Below are 23,196 nucleotides of genomic sequence, written 5' to 3'. Positions count from 1 at the left end.
TTCTTCCTAAGAATCTATTCTTCCTAAAGGTGCTAATGGATCTTCTATGTTTTTTGTAATGTCAGATTGGAAGATATGAACTACTCTTTGATGAAACTACAAAATCCCTTTTCCGTTATCATATAGACATACTTAAATGTATTACTTCCCAAGAAACTAAATTATTCAGATATAAGTTTGTCAGTCTTGCAAACAAAGTACATCTCAGGTAATATGAAGGAAACGCAGTATATATTATAAAATTATAATGGCATTGATCTTCCTCCAATAATTTATTTTATTGCACTAATTACTGGAACATTTACACCACTTGAGCGCCAAACCTTATTCTGAATGGTTTGAATCTGAATGGGCTGAATAGTCATTTGCATGCTAATTGAATAGGTCAATGTTAAAGACATAATCCAGCTAAACCCATTTTGGACAGAGGTTATTATAGAAAGAAAAGCAAACACAAATGACACTATTTTTGACAACAAAATTGATAAAGTTCCAGTTTGATTGCTTGGTAAAAAGGTACTATAGATCTTCAGACAATATCTAAAGAAAAACCGGGTCATCGGATGGGGACTTATCACCAGGTATTGTATGAGTACATTTACAAGTGACTTGTAGGTCTGCATTCCTAAATAACTCTTGGCCATTACGCATAATCTTCAGATTAGTGACAACGTTGTACATTTAGAACACATTGGCAGGATAAAATAAATTGAATAAGTTTCTTGGCAAATATGATTTTCATCCCTGTCTCGTTCTTCTACATTTGCTGATAAATGAAAATGTAAATTTTTCAATTACAAAAGATGTATTTAATGTGACATAAAGTGCAATGCGATAGCAAGTGCAATATAGAGGAAATGTACACATTGCATGGTCATATTGGATATATATATATATATATATATATATATATATATATATATATATATATATATATATATATATATATATATATATATATATATAGTGTGTGTGTGTGTGTGTGTGTGTGTGTGTGTGTGTGTGTGTGTGTGTGTTTCTTAATTTATTTTTAACATAAATTTTTTTTTTTATCTCTTATCTTCTGGATCACATCTGATCCACCAGGGAAATTTATTATAGCTTTGGATGTTTTAATGCACATAGAATTATTATAGATTATTATTGAATATATTATAGAAATATTTTTCAATTTTCATGGTGGCAGCTCAAGGGTTAAGGCTCTGAGTTACTTATCTAGGTTCTTGGGCCCTTTAGCAAGGCCCTTAAATCTCTCTGCTAAATATGATGGTATATGAAAATATGAAATAACGATAAGAAATAATTATACTGTAATGTACATTTGACAAATAAATGCTTAAATGAATGATTCCCAAACTACAAATATTGTTTGTAAATGTATTATTGTTTCTCAGTCTTGCAAATAAATGTTACACACCTCATTTATTTGTTTGTTTGTTTGCTTAGTAGCTGATCGAAATACCTTAGTGAGGTGGGCTGAGTTTTGTTTTCTCATCGCCCCTCCGACGTATAAATTCGCGTGAATAGCACAGGCTTGTATTTTGCTCGGTGGGCGGAGCGATGACGTACTTCCGTTGGCGCGCTTGTGGTAGAATTCAAAGCCTCGGAGCGGACCGTTGTGTCAGCGCGCTGAGAAACCGTTTTAGCCGAATTTATAACATTGATATGCGCTGAAGTTACCGCGCTGTTTAACAGTAAGTGGAAGTGTATATTAAGGTGTATATATTTTGTGCTTCTGTGTAGTTATTTGAAACTGTATCGTGTTAATGGCGGGCAGTAGCTCGCTGGAGTTTGGAGCTAGCTTGTGTTTAAATCGGTTTGCGTAGTTTTCGGAAGTGAGCGCGTGATAGCGGCTTTAATGTTCACTATCGGGGCTTTAATGCGTTTTCTCCACTGTATCTAACTTTCTAAATAGATTTACTAGTTCTTTAACTAATTTCGGTTTATTTAGCTAACTATAACTCTATTTAGCTAGTCGGCGTTTTGTAATAGGCCGGACAATGAGAGTTTCGCTGCTGCTGTTTTTGCAGACAGAGATGTCGTGGGACTTCGTCGTGCCTGTTGCTTTGGATGATTTGCAGAAATCCGGAGCGATCAATCAGTATGTGGTACAGAGTGTGCTGTCTCCCAAACAACTGCCCTCCCATATCAACAGTGAGTATATTTTACACTTTTTCTTTTTTGTTATGTTTAATATGTGCATAATTTACTCTTCAGAATTCCCCAATACCGTATTTGCTAGATCGGGACCTACATGGCGGTTATTCACCCAGACTTTAACACCTGAAGTAATAAAGGTTTTTAGCAGGTTTCAGTTACAAATTAATCACGAGTTATTCTGTGTTGTATAACGAAATGCTTAGAAAGTAATTTCCAGAATCTCGCTGCCATATGACAGTGTTTTTTATAACTGGACCAACCAGCAGGTCTATTGTTTTCATCCTAGTACAAATAATGGGTCCTGTAATATTGGGGATCTATATATTTACTATATATATATATATATATATATATATATACATACTGACACTGTTTTGTTTGCTCGGTGTGGATTTAAACCACTCCAGCTATTCCACATGTTGTCTGTGGGTGTTTTTTATTATTGTTGTTATTCCTGTCTTTGGTCAGTAAATGTTTTTTATTTTTTTCTATTAAAACACAGTTTACCAAAATCTTTTTAATAGGTAAGACATATACTTGTGCTGTTCTTTATGCAGTGTAGCCCAACTGGATGTGTAAGTAGGCTTTTGTTCTTATGTACAGTAGAGGTGCAGAAGCAGGATTTAATTATTGTATGTGAAGTTTCCATGGCTGGCCACCAGTGTCTGTGTGGGTTGCTTTTAGATTTTCTGGTTTCCCTAAATTGACCATAATGCCTCTATCAAACAGAGAAGTGTTTTCTGTCACATAAAGATTCATTATGACAACATGCTATTAAATTGGTTGTGTTGCTGATGAGGGTAATGCTCTAGATAAATAGTTCAGCATATTCAGCCATGTTTCTTTATTTTCTGTACCAGGCCTTAAAGCTTCTTTGCGAAGTCAGGGCCCGCAATGCATCTTGGAACATTTTGACACGGGCTACAGCATCCTGCAGTGAGTACAGCACTCATTTTACCGGTCACTCTTACTGAAGCTTGAGCTTTAATCTAAATTGAGCACATGGGCATGATATCTCTTTTAGGAATTTTCGTACAGTGGATGTGACTTTAAAGGAGGACACTCTGGAGATTCTTATTCAAGGTAAGTTTCAGTGGCTGAGGCTTTCAAAACAAGTCTTGTGGTGGTGTGTCTCTCTTTTAATCAATCTTTCCCTCCATGTGTTATTCAGTGGTCCAGGGGTTGTCTGTTTCTTTGCCACCCCTTCTCCTATCTGGGTCCTTGTCAGCAGCAGAGCGCAAAGAACAGCTCAATGCTGTCAAGATGAGTGTGTTTCTGCTCTGCAAACTCACTGAATATCTGGAGAGTGACTCCTACAGGGAGAGTGTTATTACTGCACCCAGCAAGGTAGTGTATTTAACACTGGTGTTAAAGGAAGTGTCAGTACTAACTATGGTTGTGAACTTTGTGGGGGACAGATGTCGTATTATGGTAAAATGTTGTCTTCTAAAATGTTTATTCTAGCTTGCCTCCATACCAAACACAATTCACATTGGTATTTTGTCATCTCCATTTCTAAAATCCTGACTAAAATGGAAGAAAAATAGTGCTCAGCCTTAATTGTGCATTAACAAAACAAGTGCCATTAAAATCAATTTGCGTTAATTTTGACAGCCCTAATATATATATATTTATACACAAGAAAATACTACAGAAATGAAATGGTAGAAATTATGTTCAATATGTAGTAAATATGCAGCTTCAATAGATTTACTGTTCTCTAAAAATAACTCAACATGAAACCATAAGTTTCAAAAAAGCTGGCAACAAAAGTGAGTACACCCTAAGGGATAACGGCTGTTTGTTGTTTAACCAGGCAAAGACACAAGTCTTAATCTCTGTTTGTTTTTGTCTGCTTCACAGGACCATACAAATTTGTGTATCTTGTATTTGAGCGATTAATTGTGGTACTTTGAGTACAATTCTCCCATACTGACCACTGGATGTCGTTCACACAAAATATTAACACTTTGGACACAGTTTTGATATGTTCACTTGGGTATATGGTGTATTAGGTTAATAATGTATTTTTAGAGGACAGTAAATCTGTACTGATGTACAAGCTGCACATTGACCACTCTCAAATACATCAACTTTAATTTCATAAAATGGTTGCTGAAATGTGAGGAGTGTAATCACCTTTTTCTTTTTTAGATTGGTGAGTTTTGTTTGTTTTTATGTGTGTATGAAGAGAGATTGTGTATGCATATATCTATCTCTCTCACAATATTGTCATGATTAATCGCAAATCTTTTTTATGTACAAGCCAATTGAGCCCAATGATGAGATTTTGGCATCTGTGAGCTGAATGACCGAGGTTGTGCTCTGATTGGTGGGTAATCTTGGCTGAGCAGTGGAGGCTGACTGCCTTGCTGTAAGGGCCCACCTACAGTACTACTAGCAACCAATCAATATTATTTGCTTCCCAAAGAAATGGGCCTAGCAAATTATTGGAAGCTTACACTCTCTCTCTCTCGCTCTCTCTCTCGCTCTCTCTCTCCTCTTTATTCTTACAGTAGTCACAATTCTGTTTATGGTCTCAGCTTTGAGCATGTTCTTTGGTAATCTGAGGGCAAAATTAAAACATAGGAAATGTTTTTGTTAGAAATGTTTCTGGCTTATGGTTTTGACATTTTATACACCAAAAAGAGTTACCGTTGTTGTCTGTGTGTGTTACAGGGACGTAAAAAGGACAAGGCTTGTGGTAAGGGCTTGTTGCATTGGGACCGTGATCGTGAGACGGTGTTGCAGTGTTTGACCCAGTTGCTCCAATTGGATATTCGTTCTCTTTGGAGCCTATCCCTGGTTGAAGAAGAATTTGTTAGGTGAAACCCACCCCCTTTCTATTTGTTCATTGTTCATTTTGTGCACCACAAGTTTATTACTGTTTAAGTCTAATGCTTGCACACACATTTGTAGCTTCTGTGGCATAGTCCTGGACTGTCTGACCATGAGTGAATCAAATCACACAATTTTATTTATAATTATGATTGTGTGATCTCATTAGCTATTATGACCCTGCAATTTTTTCCAAAATACAAATAATGTTAAACTGCCCTTTTGTAGGCTGTGACTCTAACAATTTTGCTAATTATTTGTGCTGTTATATTTCCTGTCTCACTTTTCCCTGGGTTCTGTAGCTGTGTCACATGCTGTTGCTATAAGTTGTTGGAGAATCCCACAATCAGTCACATGAAGAGTAAACCCACACGTGATGCGATCATCCATGTGCTGGGACTGATGGTGAAGAAATACAACCATATGCTCGGTTAGTTTACGTGCACAAGTACACGGAGAAGGAGTTGCCTAATTTGACATTTTATGTTTTTGTATTTTGACTTGTTTGCATTTTTGAGAAATACATATAGGTTGAAAATCTGACTGTGATACCAACAGCAAAGAATTTTCTAAATATCTGCATGATGTGTGTTTCTGTGTGTGGCAGGAGCGTGTGTAAAGGTGATTCAGCTGCTGCAGCACTTTGAGCAGCTCTCTTCAGTGTGTGCACAGGCAGTGGCTGCCTGGAGCTCAGAGTATGGAATTAAAGCAATTGTTGGAGAGATCATGAGGTACTTGTCCATACAAATGCTAGCTATTTTTTATATATAATTATTTAATATGTAATACATTAAGACTGTTCTTAAATACTGTTAAGATTGAGAGAAAAATATAGAACTTTTGAGTTTTGCTTTTGAATGGAAAAAAAAAATCTGTATTTTAAGTGAGAAGCTTACCACAATGAATGCCAAGCTTATAAGGTAAAGGCTTGCATAGAAGGATGGCGCTGCCAGTGGTGAGGAAAAGAGGAAGGCCAAGAAGAAGGTTTATGAGGGAAGACATTCAGGTGGCTAATTTGAAAGAGGCAGATGTAGTAGAGGACAGGGTAGTATAGAGATGGAGATCTGCTGTGGTGACCCCCTAATGGGAGCAGCTAGAAAAGATGAGAGATGGTTTATATATATCTTTCTATTCTATCTATATATATATATATAGATATATATATATATATATATATATACACTCAGAGTAAAGAAAGGACATTAATAAATGCGGTGTGTTGAAGGTTTTAATTTCGGTGGTCAAACAAATGCACACTGCATTAATTACATGTTAATAAAATTAGTGCTGTTAAAATTAATTTGCCTTAAGGCATAATTAACGTGTTAATTTTGACAGCTTGTGTGTGTGTGTGTGTGTGTGTGTGTGTGTGTGTGTGTGCGTTAAAAAAAATAAAAAATTAAAATATATATATATATTTTTTTTTTTATATATATATATATTATAAATATATAAATTACACACACAGGCGATCAAAATTAGAGAACAATTCTGAAATGATGTCATTTTCACTGCTCAACAGTTGAAGTTTTTGTCCTGTCTATACCATGCTACCAGAACACTTTTCCACAAAATAACTAAGGCATTTAAAAACATTATTTTGCAGAAAACACACTGATCAAAATTAGAGAACAGCAATGACTGTAGCATGGAAAAAGATTACAACAAAATTTTCTGAAGGTTACCACAGTCAGCAATTAGTAGGAAGTGTACAGGCCTCTGCTCTGAATGACTTCAGCACATCTGCGGCCACAGGACAGCACTAGTCTCTCACACTGCTCTGGTGTGATTTTGGTCCACTCTTCTTCCAGTCTCCTCCACAGTTCGGTGACTGTAGTGGGTTTCTTGGCCATAACTTTGTCGCCAAGGATTTTCCAGAGGTTCTCTATTGGGTTGAGATCAGGACTCTGGGCAGACCATGTCATTATTTCAATGTTTTCAGTTTCAAGGAACTGCTTTACCCGTTTTGCTGTGTGACATGGAGCGTTGTCCTGCATGAACACTGCGGGCTGATTGGGTGATGAACGCAGGGAAGGAACCATATGTTGTTAAAGGTTCTGATAAACATTTGCATTCACTCTGCCATGTAACTGTATAAGAGGCCCAAATCCTGCTGCAGAAAACATGCCTCAAACCATGACACTTCCTCCTCCACTTTTCACTGACTTCTTTACACACTTTGGGTTCAGTCTTTCTCCAGTTTGTCGCCGAACATAATGTTTCAAATAAATTGAACTTGCTTTCATTACTGAAGTGAACTTTGGACCAGTTCTCCTCTGTCCAGACAACATGCGCCTCAGCAAAACTTAGTCTAGCCTTTTGATTCTTTCTGCTAATGAGAGGTTTGGTCACTGCAGAGTGGGCTTTCAGTCCAAATGCTCTTAAACGTCGAGACACTGTATGATGAGACAGATCCTTAACCTGTTCATCGCTGAACTGGTGAACAATTCCAGCTGGAGTGTGGAAACGATTGCTCGTTGAGATCCTCTGCAGTATCCTGTCCTCTCTTGTATTTGTCTTCCATGGACGACCAGCCTTCTTGGCAGACTTGAATGAGTTTGTGATGTTGTAAAGATTCAATATTCTTGAAATCACAGATTTGGAACGACCAACTTGTCTTGCTATGGCTGATAGGGTCATCCCTTTGGCCTTCATCTGGACAACCTGCTGCCGGAGGCTTTCAGTCACTTTAGAACGGACCACCATCTTGCAGAGTCAGTGACACTGGAAGTTAGGCTGCCAGTTAAATAGGGGTTGACAGATAATCAAGGAAATTAGCACCAGGTGCCAGATTAACACCAATAACTGGGAGGTATCTGAAAGTGTTCTCTAATTTTGATCAGTGTGCTTTCTGCAAAATCTTTTTTTTTTTTTTTTTTAACGCCTTTTAGTTATTTTGTGGAAAAGGTGTTCTGGTAGCATGGTATAGACAGGACAAAAACTCCAACTGTTGAGCAGTGAAGATGACATTATTTCAGGATTGTTCAATTGTGTATAAATTGTTCTCTAATTTTGATTGCCAGTGTGTAAATAATAATTATATATATAATATGGTTAAAATATCTAATTTAAAATCTTTTAAGCAATGCTATATGCATCTGGTTAAATTCAGACAACAGTACCAAAGTAATCTTGTCAATGCAATCTATATAAGGTTCAGTTTGCTATAGCTAATATATATTCTGTTTTATATTGCCTAAATTCTTTTCTCTTCTAATGCTGTTATACTAAATAAAGGTGGGGTATTATTCAAATCTAGAATTATTAGTGCGGAGAGAATAATTCCACTATATTGCATTTTGATGTAATCGGCAAGCTGAGGGTGCTGATGCACAGGTGTCTGTTTGCCTGAGCTTTTCTGTGTATTATATAAATGACTGTGTGCATTTTGTTTGTTTTAAGAGAGATTGGGCAGAAGTCCAGTGATGAGTTGGCTAGAGAGGGATCTGGTGTAAAGGCCTTCTCTAGCTTTTTATCTGAACTCAGTACCCTGGTTCCTGAAACCATGATCCCTAATATCAGCGTTCTTCTGACACACCTGGATGGAGAGGTCCGTATAAACACATGTGCACGCACACGCAGACATCTTTGTGCACAAATCTTGTATAGAAGTCTCCCTGTACTTTTCTACATATCTGTGGTGCCTGATTTCAAAACTTACTTACCTTGTGTATAAATCCTATACATCACTTTGAAAAAACATTAGCTATTATATTCAAAAATGTAGTTAAAATACTCAACTAGATTTTGAGATTTGCCTCCATTGAATGGTTGGGTATGTAGGCTTCATAGTTGGAAATGCACAATTGTGTTGGATATCTTTGTAATGCTACAGCATCCAAAATCTTTCCAATTAAACAGCTTCATGACCGTGCCCCTGTGTACAAAGGGAGACTTAATCAACACTTGGTAATCTGCGATTAAAAACCCTTAAGAATTCATTCTAATTGACCACTTTTAAGGAGAAATTACAAGGCTGACTACACCCCAGGCCTCCTCGCCCAACATCAGTGCCCAACCTTGCTTGTGGCTTAATGAACACATCCACTGCCACATAAAAAAAAAGCCTTCACAACAAAATTTTAATCTGTTGTATCCCTAATTTATGCCCAAGGATATGATGTTCATCACATATGTGAATTGTTAGGTTTGTCAGATCATATCTTGAATTAGGATATTAATGTATGAAAAATGCTTTGCGATCTACTTAGAAAGCAGTGAGTACATAGATGAGAACTATTTCACAGACTTTTGACTGGCATTTGCCCTGTGATGATACCAAGGCGAATGTGAGCTCACTGATTGGGGGTCTGAGTTCTCCTGTAATCCTTTTGGCTGGTAATCTTGACAGAGCAGTGGAGATTTGCTGCTTTGTTGTAAGGGCCAGCCTACAGTCACCAAGCCTCTTCACTCCCTCTCTTATCCAAAGGAAAGAATGAAGTGCATGAGTGGAGGGTGCTGACAATGTGTGTGTGCGTGCTGACGCGTGTGTGGTTGCAGATGGATTCTCAGCACTTTGCTTTATTCAGTAGGCTCTGAACTGCATCTTTGGTAATCTGAGGGTGACTGCTAAATGTGTTCGTCTCCACAGTCGTGGACCTTATTAGAGATGGTATTCCCAAAATAAATGGTGTCTTGTTCTGTTTTAGAGTTCCAGTTTGCGTGTGGCCATGTGCGAGGTGTTGGGAGAAGTGCTGGTACACGTGTTAACTGGTGATAAATTGGATGATTCCGGACGAGCAGACAGAGACCGCTTCTTCGATACCCTCCAGGAACACATTCATGATACACATTCACATGTCAGAGCTCGCGTGCTTCAAGTGTACACTCGTATTGTCAACAGCAAAGTAAGTAAAAAATAAATGTGATGAATCAGTTTTGTAGTAAAAACAGGTGAATAATTTTTTGTTTTCTCAGGCTTTGCCATTATGTAGATACACTGAAGTGATGGAATTGGCTGTTGGTCGTCTTGGTGATAAGTCAGTTAATGTGTGTAAGAGTGCTATCCAACTTGTGGCTGCTTTCATCGCTCATAATCCCTACAGCTGCAAGGTAAGCTCTAGTAACCTGCTTGTATATTGTCTCCTTTAGTCTTGGGTTGTTTTAATATAAAAAGATTGAAGTTCGTTCATCAGTAGAACGAACTACAGGGGTCCTTTTAAGTCCTTTTTTATATTTTACACATTTTGCAAACAGTCTTGCCACTGGACATTTAGTCTGAACACTTGACATTAGTGTTTTCAGTGATTGCTTTAAGGAGTGTATATTCTTTGAATTTATTAACTACAATCGATAAACTCATTATGGTAGTATGCATGTAGAACACCTGATGTTTTAATGGTTTTTTTGTCTGGTGACGGACTCATTGAAGTTTGCATATTTAAACCCTGCATTAAAATTAATAAATATGGCAGTATCGGTCATGATTGGAAAAGTAATAAACGTTTGATACCTCAAGCGCCTCCACTTGGAGGTCCCACAAATAAAATTCAGTGTGTAATAGTTACAATTAGCAGTTAAATTAACAATGTAATCTTGATGTTTATTGTTTGTTCAGCTTAGCAGTGTGGACTTAAAGAAACCTCTGGAAAAAGAAACAGCTAAGCTCAAAGAAATAAGGGACAACATAAGGGAGAATGCACCAGGTATATGCTTCTGCATTGCTCATGCTAATTTTATTTTTAATTTTTTCGTTGTGAATTACAAGAATTACAATTATTGAGATTTCCCAATGATGATACCAAGGCGAATGTGAGCTTACTGGAGGCAAGTCTGAGTTCTACTGTGTTCCTATTGGCTGGTAATCTTGACAGAGCAGTTGAGATTTGCTGCTGTGTTGTAAGGGCCAGCCTACAGTCACCAAGCCTCTTCATTTACACTCTTCTCTCGAGAAGTGCTGGGGAGAGGATGAAGGGGCAGACAGAGAACGTGTGTGTGTGTAAGGACTCAGATAGAATCTCAGCTCTGCTGTGTCCAGTAGCCTATGAACTGCATCTTTGGTAATCTGAGGGTATTTAACTATTAAATGTTTTCGTTTGTTTGTTTTTTATTGTGTGGTTGTTTCCCCTTTTAGCTAATTCTTCTGGGTTTATTTCATTCTGTTTGTGTCTCAGTCCCCATAATTTCAGCATCTGATTTGTGGGCTGCAATGGAGCCGGAGGTCTCGCATACAGTCATAACTCATCTTGCAGCTGGCAGTGACTCAGAGAGGGAGGAAGAGAATGAAGATGAACTTGGCGGCACTGACCGAGACACAGCTGTCCAGATTGCTCAATATCTTAGACACAATAAATACAGGTAACAGAATTAAATAGGATTACCTCGTCTTTTTACGCTTGTAAAGTTCTGTTTGTGGATAAAATCCTAAGCAAATCTTTTTTTTCTGTTTTCTTTTTGAAGATGTAGAATCATTAATCATCTAACACTGCTCTTATTGGTAGTCAGAATAATGTTAAACTGTATTTAAACACCCCCCCCCCCAAAAAATAAAAATAAAAAATAAATTGCAGATGGGTGTAAGTTTGCTTTGAGACCTTTTTGTTGATTACATATTTGAAGACTGCACAGTGAAGATTTACTGTTTTAAGGTAAAAGTTCAAGTGGGAAAAACTGTAGGACACCATTTGCCATTTTAAGAATTTATTTACAGGCTGAAAATCTTTATTTGATCTTGTTTAATTTCATATAACAGAATGTAGTGGCCATGTATATGTTAGGAATTTTGGACTGATTTGTCATCTTTTGTGTTTTTCTATGTCAAGGCAAGCTGTGCGGCTGTGTATGCAGGCCTATTCTCTTTACCCCGAGTCTTCATTCTTCTCTGCTCTGTCCAGTATGAATGAAAGGACGCTCATCAGTACATTGGCATCACTTTTTAAAGGTAAGAATTCTGCTTGATGTACTGTTTCATACAAATACAAATCTTTAGCTCACTTTGAATTTCTCTTTGGTTACAGGCCCTGAGGAGGAACCGGCTGCAGATATTGGAGTGAAGGATCAGCCCCCCACACCACAGAAAGAAGGAGAGGGTGATGAGAAGGAGAGTGAGCTGAAGAAGCAGGAGATGTTGGTTCAGTACCTGAAAGATACAGAGAGCTTTGCCTTACAAGTTGAGCGCGCTATTGCTATCATTAACAAGATGCTGTACTGGAAAACCACTACAGGTAACATTTGTAAATGTACTGGAGAAACTTATTGTAACAAATACAGTGGTGTGAAAGTGTCCTGATTTTCTTTACTTTTTTTTTTTGCATGTTTGTCACAGTTTAATGTTTCAGATCATCAAACTAATTTAAATGTTAAATTAAAAAAGATAAGTGAACACCACTTTTTCACACCACTGTAGATAAAGCAATTTATGAAGTACTACAATATGCATATTGAAAATCAATAGAATCAAAGAACAATTGTTTGAATGCATTATAAGTATAGTCTAGAGTTTTTGGTGACATGATGACATCTTGTACTTCAGAGTGACTTGTGTTCAACACTGGATATGCTGACTTTCTAAACTGTTGTTCTGTGTTAGTGTCAATTTTTTTAAAAGATGTGCCTTTACCATGTGTCTTTTTAGAAGTAAAATAATCCTCCTTTCTCACACCTCAGTGGTTCAAGAGGCGGTACAGTTCTGTGTCACCGCATGCGAGTTCAGTGTGGCAGATTCATTGTGTGGGGTGAGGAAAATGCTGCCTCTGGTCTGGTCCTCTGATGCTGCAGTCAAAGATGCTGTAGTGCAGGCGTACAGGCGCCTCTACCTTAACCCTCAGGGAGACAGCACCAGGTGAGTTATCTGTTTTTGTGAGTGTGTTTTCTCACTTTTTCAGTGTTTGATTGGCTGGGGTTTTCCCCTACACTCAATCACAAAATGTATCTGGTATAAATTAGAACAAATTTTAAGTGTCCTCTGTTCTCCCTCCTGGACAGAACTAAGGCTCTTACTCTTGTGGACAGTTTGTCTGAATTAATGGTTGATGCCTCTCTGGGAACCATTCAGTGTTTGGAAGAGATAGTGAGTAACTGATTTATTTGATTACTACAGAATCCTGTTTTATGGCCAGTCTAGGTGACATACTCTAAACATCTGTACTTGCTCTTTAATGTGTTTCCAGGTGCAGGAATTTTTTAGCACTGACAGTGCTCTCCAGGCTTCTGTGGTGCAGGTACTATGGGAAAAATTTTCAGGAAAGAGGGAGTCCTCGGCACCGCACAGGAGAGCTGCAGTACTGCTGCTTGGCATGGCCGCACGGTGAGAGATAAATCTCTTTTTGGTAAACACACAATACATTACTTTAGCTTAATTTGTTAATGCATTCCCTTTTCTCTCAATTATTACATTATTGCACCTTGAATACTGTTTTTAATCACAGACAGAATTTTCTCATGATTGGATGGTACTATTACACACGTTTTTGAATTTTTTTTGTCTTGGCCAAAATCAGGGGTGATCTTTTTATCTGTCCAACAATATAACAGTACTTGCACCTTTAGATGGCATTTTTTGTGTGTGTAGAGCTGAGAGGGAAGTTGTTCTTGGCAACCTGGACACACTCTGCTCTGTTGCGTTGGGAGAGAAGGTGACTGAGGATTACTTGCTGGCCAGAGACACTGTGATCACTATCACCAATATTACTGATCACATAAGGGTATGTTCACATGTAACGTTCATATACCGTGAATTGTTCACACATCATTTCTGATTTGACATTGTGCTGTGTATACAAACAGATTTTACAAAACTGTTGTCTTTGTTATAGCAATCTAAAGGACCTGCATTTAGGCTACCAATGGACCACCATCTCTTCAGCTGTCTGACCCAGGCTGTTGCTGATGGTACATACATACATATTAGTTGCTGTCTGATGAATACTAGATACTGAACCCAGATAAAGAAACTGAATACTTTGAAATTAAAAGACATCTACATCAAAGTTGAGTACCTTTTGTATAATTACAATGACTATCCTCCTGACTCCTTTATAGGTGTAATATTGTCCGACCCTCACTGGCAGACTTTTATGGAGCAGGCTGTACGCCTAATCTATTTTCTTGCTGAGTCACCTGATCAGCTATGTGCTCGCCTCCTACAACGCTCTGCTCATCTTCTGCTGGAACAGATAACTGAGTGTGGAGAACATTCACAAATGTCTGAAGGCTCCCAGGACCCCCAGGAACAGAAAGGTAGAATAAAATTTGGATGGTCCTCGGTTTACATTTATATCCTAATACATTTCCAAAATGTTTGCGTTTTGAAGCGGAAAGTTTAATATTTTTCATGTTTGCTCACTATCCAGTGGCTTGCTCTTCCTAATCTTTCTAATCAAAATCTTCCAGAGCATTTAAGAGCTTCTAGAGTTATATTATAGAGTGATGCTCGTTTTAATGAATTATTGTTTTCTTTCTTTGTAATCAGTCCCTTCTAACACCTTTACTCTTTGTCGCTCTCTTATTCTCTGCACGCAGTAAACTGTTTGAGTCTGGCGCAGCTGTTCTCTCTGTGTGGCTTCGTAGCCTTTTGGCAGGTGTCTCATCTGGAGAGAAGTGTGAGTGCTGCGCTGAGGCGGCGGAGAGGAGAGAAGGAAGAGAAAGAAGAGAGGGAGAAAAAGCCTGTGAACAAAACCAAGGTTTTTTTTATAAATATGCTGATTCTTGGCACACAGATTTGTGATCCTGAAAATTATGGCCCTGGTGCTTAACAAAAACATTTATTCTCATACGTCAGGAAGCCAATGACAGCTGTGTGGAGGAAGAGCTTGGTTTGACTGGCGCCTCAGCAGAGGACACTGAGGCAGAGTTCATACGTAAAATCTGTGAAACAGAACTTTTAGCCGGTGAGCAATATCTTCCTCATGTACACTCGCAATCAAATATTCAACCCCCTCACCTCAATAGACAATACAATGATGTTGATGAAAGATAATGAAAATAAATGGTAAAATAAAAAAAACTTGTGAAATAAAATATTTGATGTATACTAGTTATTTTGACAACAGAAGTTGACTTAACTTTGAAGTTTAAATGAAAATTGTAAATCTTGTAACACGAGCATGTGCAGTATTATTCAACCCCCAGCTTCAGTGCCTTGTGGAGCGCTCTTTAGTTTTTATAACTTCTAACAAGCGTTTTCGCTAAGTGCTGACAAGCTTCTTACACCGCTCGATTGGAATCTTTGCCCATTCTTCCTCTAACTTAGTGATGTTTGACAGCTTCCGTGCTACAACTGCTTTCTTCAAATCCCACCAAAGATTTTTTTTTTTTATTGGATTTTAAATCTGGTGACTGAGAAGGCCTCTCCAGGACACTCCAGCATCTTTTCCCCAACCAAGCTTTTGTTGATTTTGAAAGTGTGCTTGGAATCATTGTCTTGCTGGAAGATCCAGTGATCACCAAGGTTTATTTTGCCAACAAAAGGCATCGCGTTCTTCTTCAAAATGACCTGGTATATCTGGGAATCCATTAAGCCAGGTACACAATCAAGATTGCCAGTTCCTGCCGCAGAAAAACAGCCCCACGGGCTGTTATTTTTCTGGTCATAAGCCTGACCTTTTGGACACCAGACATACAGCTGGTCCAGAAAGTTCCAGTTTGGTTTCATCAGTCCATAGAACTGTCTCCCAGAACTCTGTAGTTTTATCCAAATTCCTCCTGGCATATTCCAATCCACTTCTGATGTTCCTTGAGGTCAAGAGTGGAGTGCGTCTTGTGGTTCGGCCATGAAATCCTTGATTATTCAGTGCACATCTTATAGTTGCCACTTAAGCACTTATACCAGCCTTCATCATGTCATCCTGTAGCTGTCTTGCAGTCACATGGGGGGTTTTCTTAGCCGTCCTGACCTTGTTGCTAAGGGCCCTTGATGAAATTGTGAGCTTTCTTCCACGGCCAGGTTTGCAGCTGTTCCATAAGTTTTAAACTTCCTTATAATGCTCCCAATGGTGTCTCTTGGAATGTTAAATCTTTTGGAAATCTTCTTATACCCAAGGCCCCTTCAGATGTGATTAAATAATCTCCTCTCTCAGCTTTTGTGGAAACTCCTTTGTCTTTCCCATGATTGCAACTCACCTTGAACACCTTCATGTTCGGGGTTTATATATGCATCACAGCTGAAGCAAATGAAGGATCGTTATGTAGTTCCCAACGGCTTAATGATGATTCAGCTCCACTTCAGGCCATAAAAACTGTCAAAGCTTTAAAAACAACAATATTATGTAGTGATTGACTAATTGTGACATTGTGCGAGCTTAACAAAATATACTGTTACACACATACTACTTAATACATTTTCTGTGTTGATTTTATGTTTCACTAAACTCATTAAGAAGCCATCCAAAGCAGAATCCTGCACTTTGAAAAGATTTTCATTTATAAATCCTTAAAACTCTCTAGGGGTTGAATATTTCTGATTGCAAGTGTAGCTACAATCTTTTTTTTTGTGTGTCTCATGTATGGTGGTAATCTGAATAAATTCTATTAATGCCCCCCTCCCCAACACACTCTTTCTGCAGAAGGGAACATGCTCAGTGTATTTCTGCCCTTGCTGGTGAAGGTGTGCAGCTCACCTGGCCGATATTCTCATACCCAACTCACCACTGCTGCCTGTCTCGCCCTATCCCAGTTTATGATGATCAGGTAAACTTTTAACAGGCTGAAATTGAGCAATTAAAATTCAGTGCTTGACCATTAAGAAACACTACAGAATAAAGTTTTTCCAGCATTATTATTAGTCTTTGCAATTGCTGTTTTAATAGGAAAGTAAAGATTTCTGATTGCGTATTTACTCTAAATAATCTTTCCCCATGTCGTCCCCCCCCCCCCCCCCCCTTTTTTTTTTTTTTTTTAAATAATACACCAACTCAGTCCAGCAGTGTGTAAGGATAATATCCGTTTGCTCTTCACTGTGTTGGAGAAATCTCCTCTCCCAGTTGTCAGATCAAATGCCATCATTGCCCTTGGAGACCTGACTGTTCGCTTTCCCAACATTCTGGAACCCTGGACCCCCAACTTGTATGCCAGGTATATTAACCTGTATAGTATTTTTGTTACACTTTTACCCATATCCTTCATTTTGACAGGGTTATCCAGCTTAACTCACTGCAAAGCACAACATTTTCTCTAACACTATTGTTTCATATTAAATGTGTCTTGAAGGCTGTGTGATGAAAATGTGTCGGTGCGCCTGACGGCCATCACAGTTCTGACCCAGCTGGTGCTAAAGGATGTGATGAAGGTCAAAGGTCAGGTCAGTGAGGTTGCTGCACTTTTACTGGACCCTGAGCCACATATTGCCAACCTTGCAGTCAACTTCTTCAATGAACTCTCTGCAAAGGTAGGCACTTGCACTAACATAAACTTCGTAGTTTAGCATGATTATCAAGTACCGTAATTTCCCGACTATAAAGCGCACCCATATATAAGCGGCACCCACTGAATTTTACAAATATTTTTTATTTTAGACATAAATAAGCCGCACCTGTCTAAGTCTACACTTAAACTAATGAACTTTACACAGGCTTTAACGACAGTGTCTGTTACACGGGTGAAATATGTTGTGGCTCATTTAAGCTTCTTAGGCATTTTGGGAATTGCCTGCATGTGTTCAAGACGAGGATTATGTCCTTATTATTTTCTGATGCTCATTTCTAAGTTTCTTTGACTAACCCGTAACGCTGTTGCCAAGAAAAATATAAAAGCACGAGTTTTGTAAACCTGTCTGTGCTTATATGATTTCTGTTGCTACTGGAGTTAGTGAGCTCTCCCTTCACCCAGACTCAACGCATTACAACGGCTTTTATCTAAACAGTAGCCGACCAAAAAAGTCATTGTTCACTTTCTTCCTCCTTCCTTTCACAACTATTTCTCTCGGGAGTTTTTCTTTTTGGCATCGTCGTGCGTTTAAAAAAAAAAACAACAACAAACAAACGCTTTTTCTCCCAAAGCCGTGCAGCTCAGAACACAGGTGAGGTGCGTGGGTTTTTTTTTTCCTCCCCGTTTCCGTTCGGAAATTTCATTGGTCTAATGTTATGGGGCTCAGTTTTTTTGGCTTGAAGTTTGTGAAACCAGGAAAAACCCAGGAAAAATCCATAAAATAAGCCGCGGGTTTCAAAACGTGGGGAAAAAAAATATCGGTTTATAGTCCGGAAAATACGGTAATCTAATACAGGATCAGTCTTTTGATGTGGTCATTCATATCAAGATTCAAATGTACCAAAGTTGTGCTTCTTGTTTGTTTTTTTTTTCTCTCAGGATAATGCTATCTATAATCTACTGCCTGACATTATCAGCAGACTGTCGGATCCAGAGAGAGGGATGAAAGAGGAGGACTTCAGCACAATTATGAAGTAAAACAAACAAACAAATAAATATGAGACTAAAGTCAACACAACACACAATTTTATATTATTCGAGCGATTTCTTTACTCAAATATAACTCCAGCAAAAACAAATTTTAAGCACTAAACATTTGTTTTACTGATGCGGATGAAGTTTCAAATCAAGCACCAATATCCGCCAAGATTCTTCTTCTTTTTTGACCATTCGCATTCTCAAGTAGAACATTACTGCGATCTACTGTGGTAATGAATCAGAGACTTGTATCCCTATTCCCAAGATGATAAAAAATAATGCAATGATGCTTACATTCGGCAATTAAAATCATCCATGTAGAAACATAGTAAATGGTTAATTTGTTGTACTGATAATTTGCGTAATTTAAAACACCATAATTACTTAAACATTTACGAAAATATTTTGTCTTTATGCTCTATGTTGAGTGAGGGGAAAATAGGAAGACCAAGGGGAAGGTTTATAGATGTGGTAAGGGAAAGACATGCAGTTAGTTGGTTTAAATAGGACAGAGTCGTATGGAGGCAAATGATCTGCTCTGGTGACCCCTAATGGAAGCAGCCAAAAGAAGCAGCAGCTCTATGTTGGGTTTGGTTTAACTAATAATAAACACATTTTGAATTAAGCATCCATTTTTGTCCATGGCTATGTTGATTAAGTATTAAAGTAAAGTATTAAAAACTTAAAGTATTTAATTTGAGGTACATTTTATGACTATAAATGTGCAATTAAGTGTTTTAAATTTAAATTTTTAATCAATTGACAGCCGATGTGTGTAAAATTGTCCTTTTTCGATAGGCAACTCTTTTCTTACATAACTAAAGAGCGACAGACAGAAAGTTTGGTGGAGAAGCTCTGTCAGCGTTTCAGAACTGCGAAGTAAGTAGTTACAATAGTTTGTTTTCCCATCTACTACATATGTATATGAATGAGTAACGTGTTAATATTTCAGCTATATTTCATTGATTCTGTGATTTAACAAAGAGAGAAAAAACAAACCTTCTATATGTTTGATTTTGTGCAGGACCGAGCGACAGTGGGCAGATCTGGCTACATCTTTGTCACTGCTCTCGATGTGTGAGCGAGGCTTTAAGAAGTTGCAGGAGTGCTGGGAGTGTTACAGTGATAAACTTACAGAGGATGCAGTTTACCAACCTTTGCTCTCCATCTTGGCCAAACTTCGGCGCAGAGCCAAGCCCCAGTTTAAGGTACTGAAGATGCCACATCTTAGTTGTAGGTGACTTTGTGTTTTTTTTTTTTTAGAAAAAAAATGCAACTCACTTGTTGTGTTTTTGACTTCCAGCTCAGGTTGGCAGGTCTTATAGTCTGGGGGGGGGGGAGTCTGAAAAGTCTTTTTCATCTTGGCACTTACCTGCATACCCCCTAATATAAATCTCAGCTGATGTTATACATTGGGTAATTGCATAATGTCCAAATAGTTTATTTTATTTTTTTTTAACCATATGCAGAGTAATAAGTTTCATCAGACTTTTACCATTCAAACTGTTTGTGAAATGCCACATTGATATAATGGTTTGCTGCATCTTCAGATTTGAATTATGTGAAAATGTAATTCTTATTGCTGTCCTATGATGGCACAGGCTCAAGTGGAGGAGTTTGAGAAAAAGTTAACAGCGGTCCATACAAAAGGTCTGGAAAACGTACAAAATGAGGAAAGGGAACAGCAAATAGAGGAGCAGAAAAACACACCTGTGCCTAAAAGTGCTCGCAGACCGACACGAGGTAAAACATCACATTGTTTTCTTTCAAAGCATTTCTCTCACACACTATAAATAAATTCGTTATATAGACTCGGCTAACTGTGTGGAAACATTTTGCCTATTGCATGTCTCAAACCTTTTGTAACGTTCTTATATACCTTGTATACACCTACTGTGTGTTTGTTTATTTTCCTTTCTTTATCTATTTTTTAAACCGGTCACTGTTTCTAAATAACATTTTCTTGTCTCATTGCAGGTCGTGGGAAGTCCAAAATGGATGACAGTGACTTGGTAACCCCCAAAACCTCCCGTGCTCGCCCCAAAAAGATTATCACCTTTAGCAGTGATGAGGAAGAGGAGGAAGATGGTGAGATGGCAGGGCAGAGTCTACTGGTGGCTGTTAATAAATTAATCAACTACCCTAAGGGGGCTGAATCTTATGCTCTGAAAAAAATATTTGATGAACAGCTGAAAACAGGCTCATGTTAAAGTATTATTTTATATTTAGTGTTTAGCAGAAGACAATATTCAAAGTATATTCTACTTCATATTCTCAGTCAACATAAATCCATTTTTATGTAGTTTAGTATAGTATAAAAATAGCAAGACAAGCATGACCAAAACAAATAAAATAGTCCCAGTGTTTTTAGTGTCCCTAAGTGCTTTGTGAAAAGTTGGGTAGGTTTTTAATCTTTGTTTGAAGAATTTAACTGACTCAGCTTTTCTTACAGCCTGGGGAAGTTCATTTTCACACCTGGTTGAATTAAGTAATTGTGGGTTCAGTCGAGCAGTGATTTAAGCCTTGCAGACCAAGAGCAGAGTGTGAGGGCTTTAAGATGTGTGGATGATCTTTTTTTTTTGGATTGGTGGTCAAGCATCAGTGTTTTAAGCATGATTAGAGTAGCTACATGTAGCGCTGATGTGTTGTGGGAGAACTTTCAGTGTTTTGCTCTGAATTGCATGCAGGGGCAGACCTATTTAAAAAAAAAAAAAAAATTAAATAATTTTTTAAAAGGGGTACATCACCATTTGTATTGTATTGCATTTTGTGGATGGCAAGTTGACAACCATGCAACCATCCAATTTAAAATATAACACAATATTATTTAGTTTTTAAAGACGACTGTTTATTAGTGAAGATAAGCATCTATCATATGTTAAATAAAACTTTGTAGAATAGCTAAATTATAAATGCATAGATTAAATATAAAAACATTGAAAACAAGCTTTTGAACATAGTAAAGCCGAAGTAAATCACGTTACTGTTGTAGACAAACGCTATAAAAAGATGCATAATTATGTACGGTTCGCCATTTTCACAAGCGGCTGTGTTATCTTGATGTCGCGCTAACCCCTGACTTGAGTAGCCTAACTTGATCTGATAACCGCATTCGTTGACAACGAATTTTATTAACGATTAGTTGTTGCAGCTCGTCTGTATTAATGGAGAGTCCTGTGCTTAGCATTGTTATGAAATGCAGTGATATTATCTCAGCTGTTATGGAAGGACTGATTCTGTTTAAAAAGAAATTCATTCTGGATCTCGGCAGCGTATTAGCTGTTTGTGGTAAACCTGTGCTATTTGTAAACTTGGTGCTTAATTAATGTCTGTCATACAAATCAATCTATTTTTTTCAATTACTGATTGTGGGTCCTTTTTAGATGCTGTCATGGAAGAGAGTGAGACTCCAAAAGTCACCACGCCCATCTCGCGTACCCGACGCACTCGTCTACGCCATTAGTCCTCTTCTTCCTCTACTTATTAACCCTCTTTTTATCTTTTTAATATTTCTTTATTCTGTCCATTCTGAATGCACGATTTTCATGCTTTCTTTTTTTTCAGTTTCACTTTTTTTTTTTTTAATCCATGTTTTTATAAAATGTTAATATACAAGACAAATCTGCAATTTTGTAACATTTTTGCTAGGCTGCATCATTATTACTATCATTTGGAATAATGACCTTAATAATAAAAAGAAAATAAAAAAACAGCTTAAAAGGAAATGGTTTTGTTTCTTTGCAACTATTGAATGATGTAACAGAAATAACATAACAGATGGTTTAATAACCTTTTATTAAAGGGTATGACTCAGTCCAACAGTACTTACTCTTAAACTGTCTTTCTGCATCATAATGCAAATCAAGTATAAATCAGCCTTACATTTTGATTCCTCTGCCACCACTGTGCTATTATTTAGCTTGTATGTTCTCTTTCTATAGCTAGAAAATAGCACATTTTAACTTGCTCAGATTTCCCTTGTTAGCTAGAAAGTCAAGTTGGTCCATTATAGCTATTATAATTTCTTAGAGACCAACATTTTATTTATATATATATATATATATTGTAATCTTGCATTTTCTTTTCTGCATGTGTAAGTTCAAAACCCTTCTAACAAAAGGCTTGATGTAGCAGACTGTTGACATTAACTACAGTCCAAATTCATCCTCAAAGCTGTTATTTTCATGGATCCAAAGGCCATTGATAAGAAACCATCCTCAGCTGCACAGAATGGCCTCCAAACGAAGAGAACAGCATCCAGAGGCAGGCCGGGAAGCAGGCAGATCGAAGTGGTGTGTGTGTGCGCACGTGTGCGCGTGAATTAAGTATCCTTAATGTATAAAAGTTAAAGACACTGCAGTTGGGACTCTGGAAAGAATCGCTATGGCAGCATAACTAAAAGGTAAGCGCCAGAAGGTAACACAGACATGAGGGATCTCTGGCATAAGAAACGGCTTGCCACACCGCAGTCAACAAACCTGAGTGAACGGGTGAGGGGACGACAGCATACAAATATCCCAGTTCACCAAACATTATATCTATGATCCCTCCAGAGCTGCTCCTTTACTGAAGTCTTGACAATGTTTTCAGCATCAACTGGAACAGTGAGACTTTGTCGGAGTCCCGAAGACTCATACAATGTATTCTGAACTAACGTACATTTATTTATGAACTTACTTTACTGTCTGAGTGTTCGAGTATTACAGTAGTCTAACTAATGCATAATCTAGTTTTTCTGCATCCTGTAATGACACTTTTAATTTTAGCAATATTTCTAAGGTGAAAAAAGGCGATGCTGGTAATGTTATTCACATGAGCCTCAAAGGAAAGGCTAGGGTCAATAATCACATAAAGGACTTT

General features: G+C 37.8%; 1 protein-coding gene across 1 annotated transcript; it reads left to right on the top strand.

The window, feature by feature from the left end:
- The first annotated feature begins 1,535 nt into the window (after window positions 1-1,535).
- Window positions 1,536-22,061, top strand: ncapd2 (non-SMC condensin I complex, subunit D2). The gene is made up of 32 exons (XM_083525502.1): window positions 1,536-1,694; window positions 2,031-2,154; window positions 3,021-3,096; window positions 3,185-3,243; window positions 3,332-3,507; window positions 4,840-4,985; window positions 5,301-5,428; window positions 5,606-5,729; window positions 8,401-8,548; window positions 9,648-9,845; window positions 9,916-10,050; window positions 10,556-10,643; window positions 11,112-11,295; window positions 11,760-11,878; window positions 11,955-12,161; window positions 12,604-12,778; window positions 12,922-13,006; window positions 13,107-13,243; window positions 13,508-13,640; window positions 13,752-13,827; window positions 13,978-14,175; window positions 14,458-14,618; window positions 14,717-14,825; window positions 16,500-16,623; window positions 16,852-17,007; window positions 17,143-17,320; window positions 18,238-18,332; window positions 19,135-19,215; window positions 19,361-19,544; window positions 19,938-20,079; window positions 20,314-20,424; window positions 21,720-22,061. Exons 2-32 carry the CDS (start codon window positions 2,037-2,039, stop codon window positions 21,797-21,799), a joined length of 4,131 nt encoding a protein of 1,376 aa, XP_083381628.1. The 5' UTR covers window positions 1,536-1,694; window positions 2,031-2,036; the 3' UTR covers window positions 21,800-22,061.
- Window positions 22,062-23,196: the final 1,135 nt, after the last annotated feature.

Source organism: Silurus aristotelis, assembly GCF_946808225.1.
Source record: "Silurus aristotelis genome assembly, chromosome: 22".
In the NCBI taxonomy this organism is placed as follows: domain Eukaryota; kingdom Metazoa; phylum Chordata; class Actinopteri; order Siluriformes; family Siluridae; genus Silurus; species Silurus aristotelis.
This window is presented reverse-complemented; position numbering and strand designations above follow the sequence as displayed.

Bases quoted from the DNA above. Each gene is read 5' to 3' on its own strand.
- ncapd2 (XM_083525502.1), top strand. From the start codon at position 2,037: ATGTCGTGGGACTTCGTCGTGCCTGTTGCTTTGGATGATTTGCAGAAA. The intron at 3,097-3,184 runs GTGAGTACAGCA...TATCTCTTTTAG, and splicing joins ACGGGCTACAGCATCCTGCA to GAATTTTCGTACAGTGGATG. The intron at 13,244-13,507 runs GTGAGAGATAAA...TTGTGTGTGTAG, and splicing joins CTGCTTGGCATGGCCGCACG to AGCTGAGAGGGAAGTTGTTC.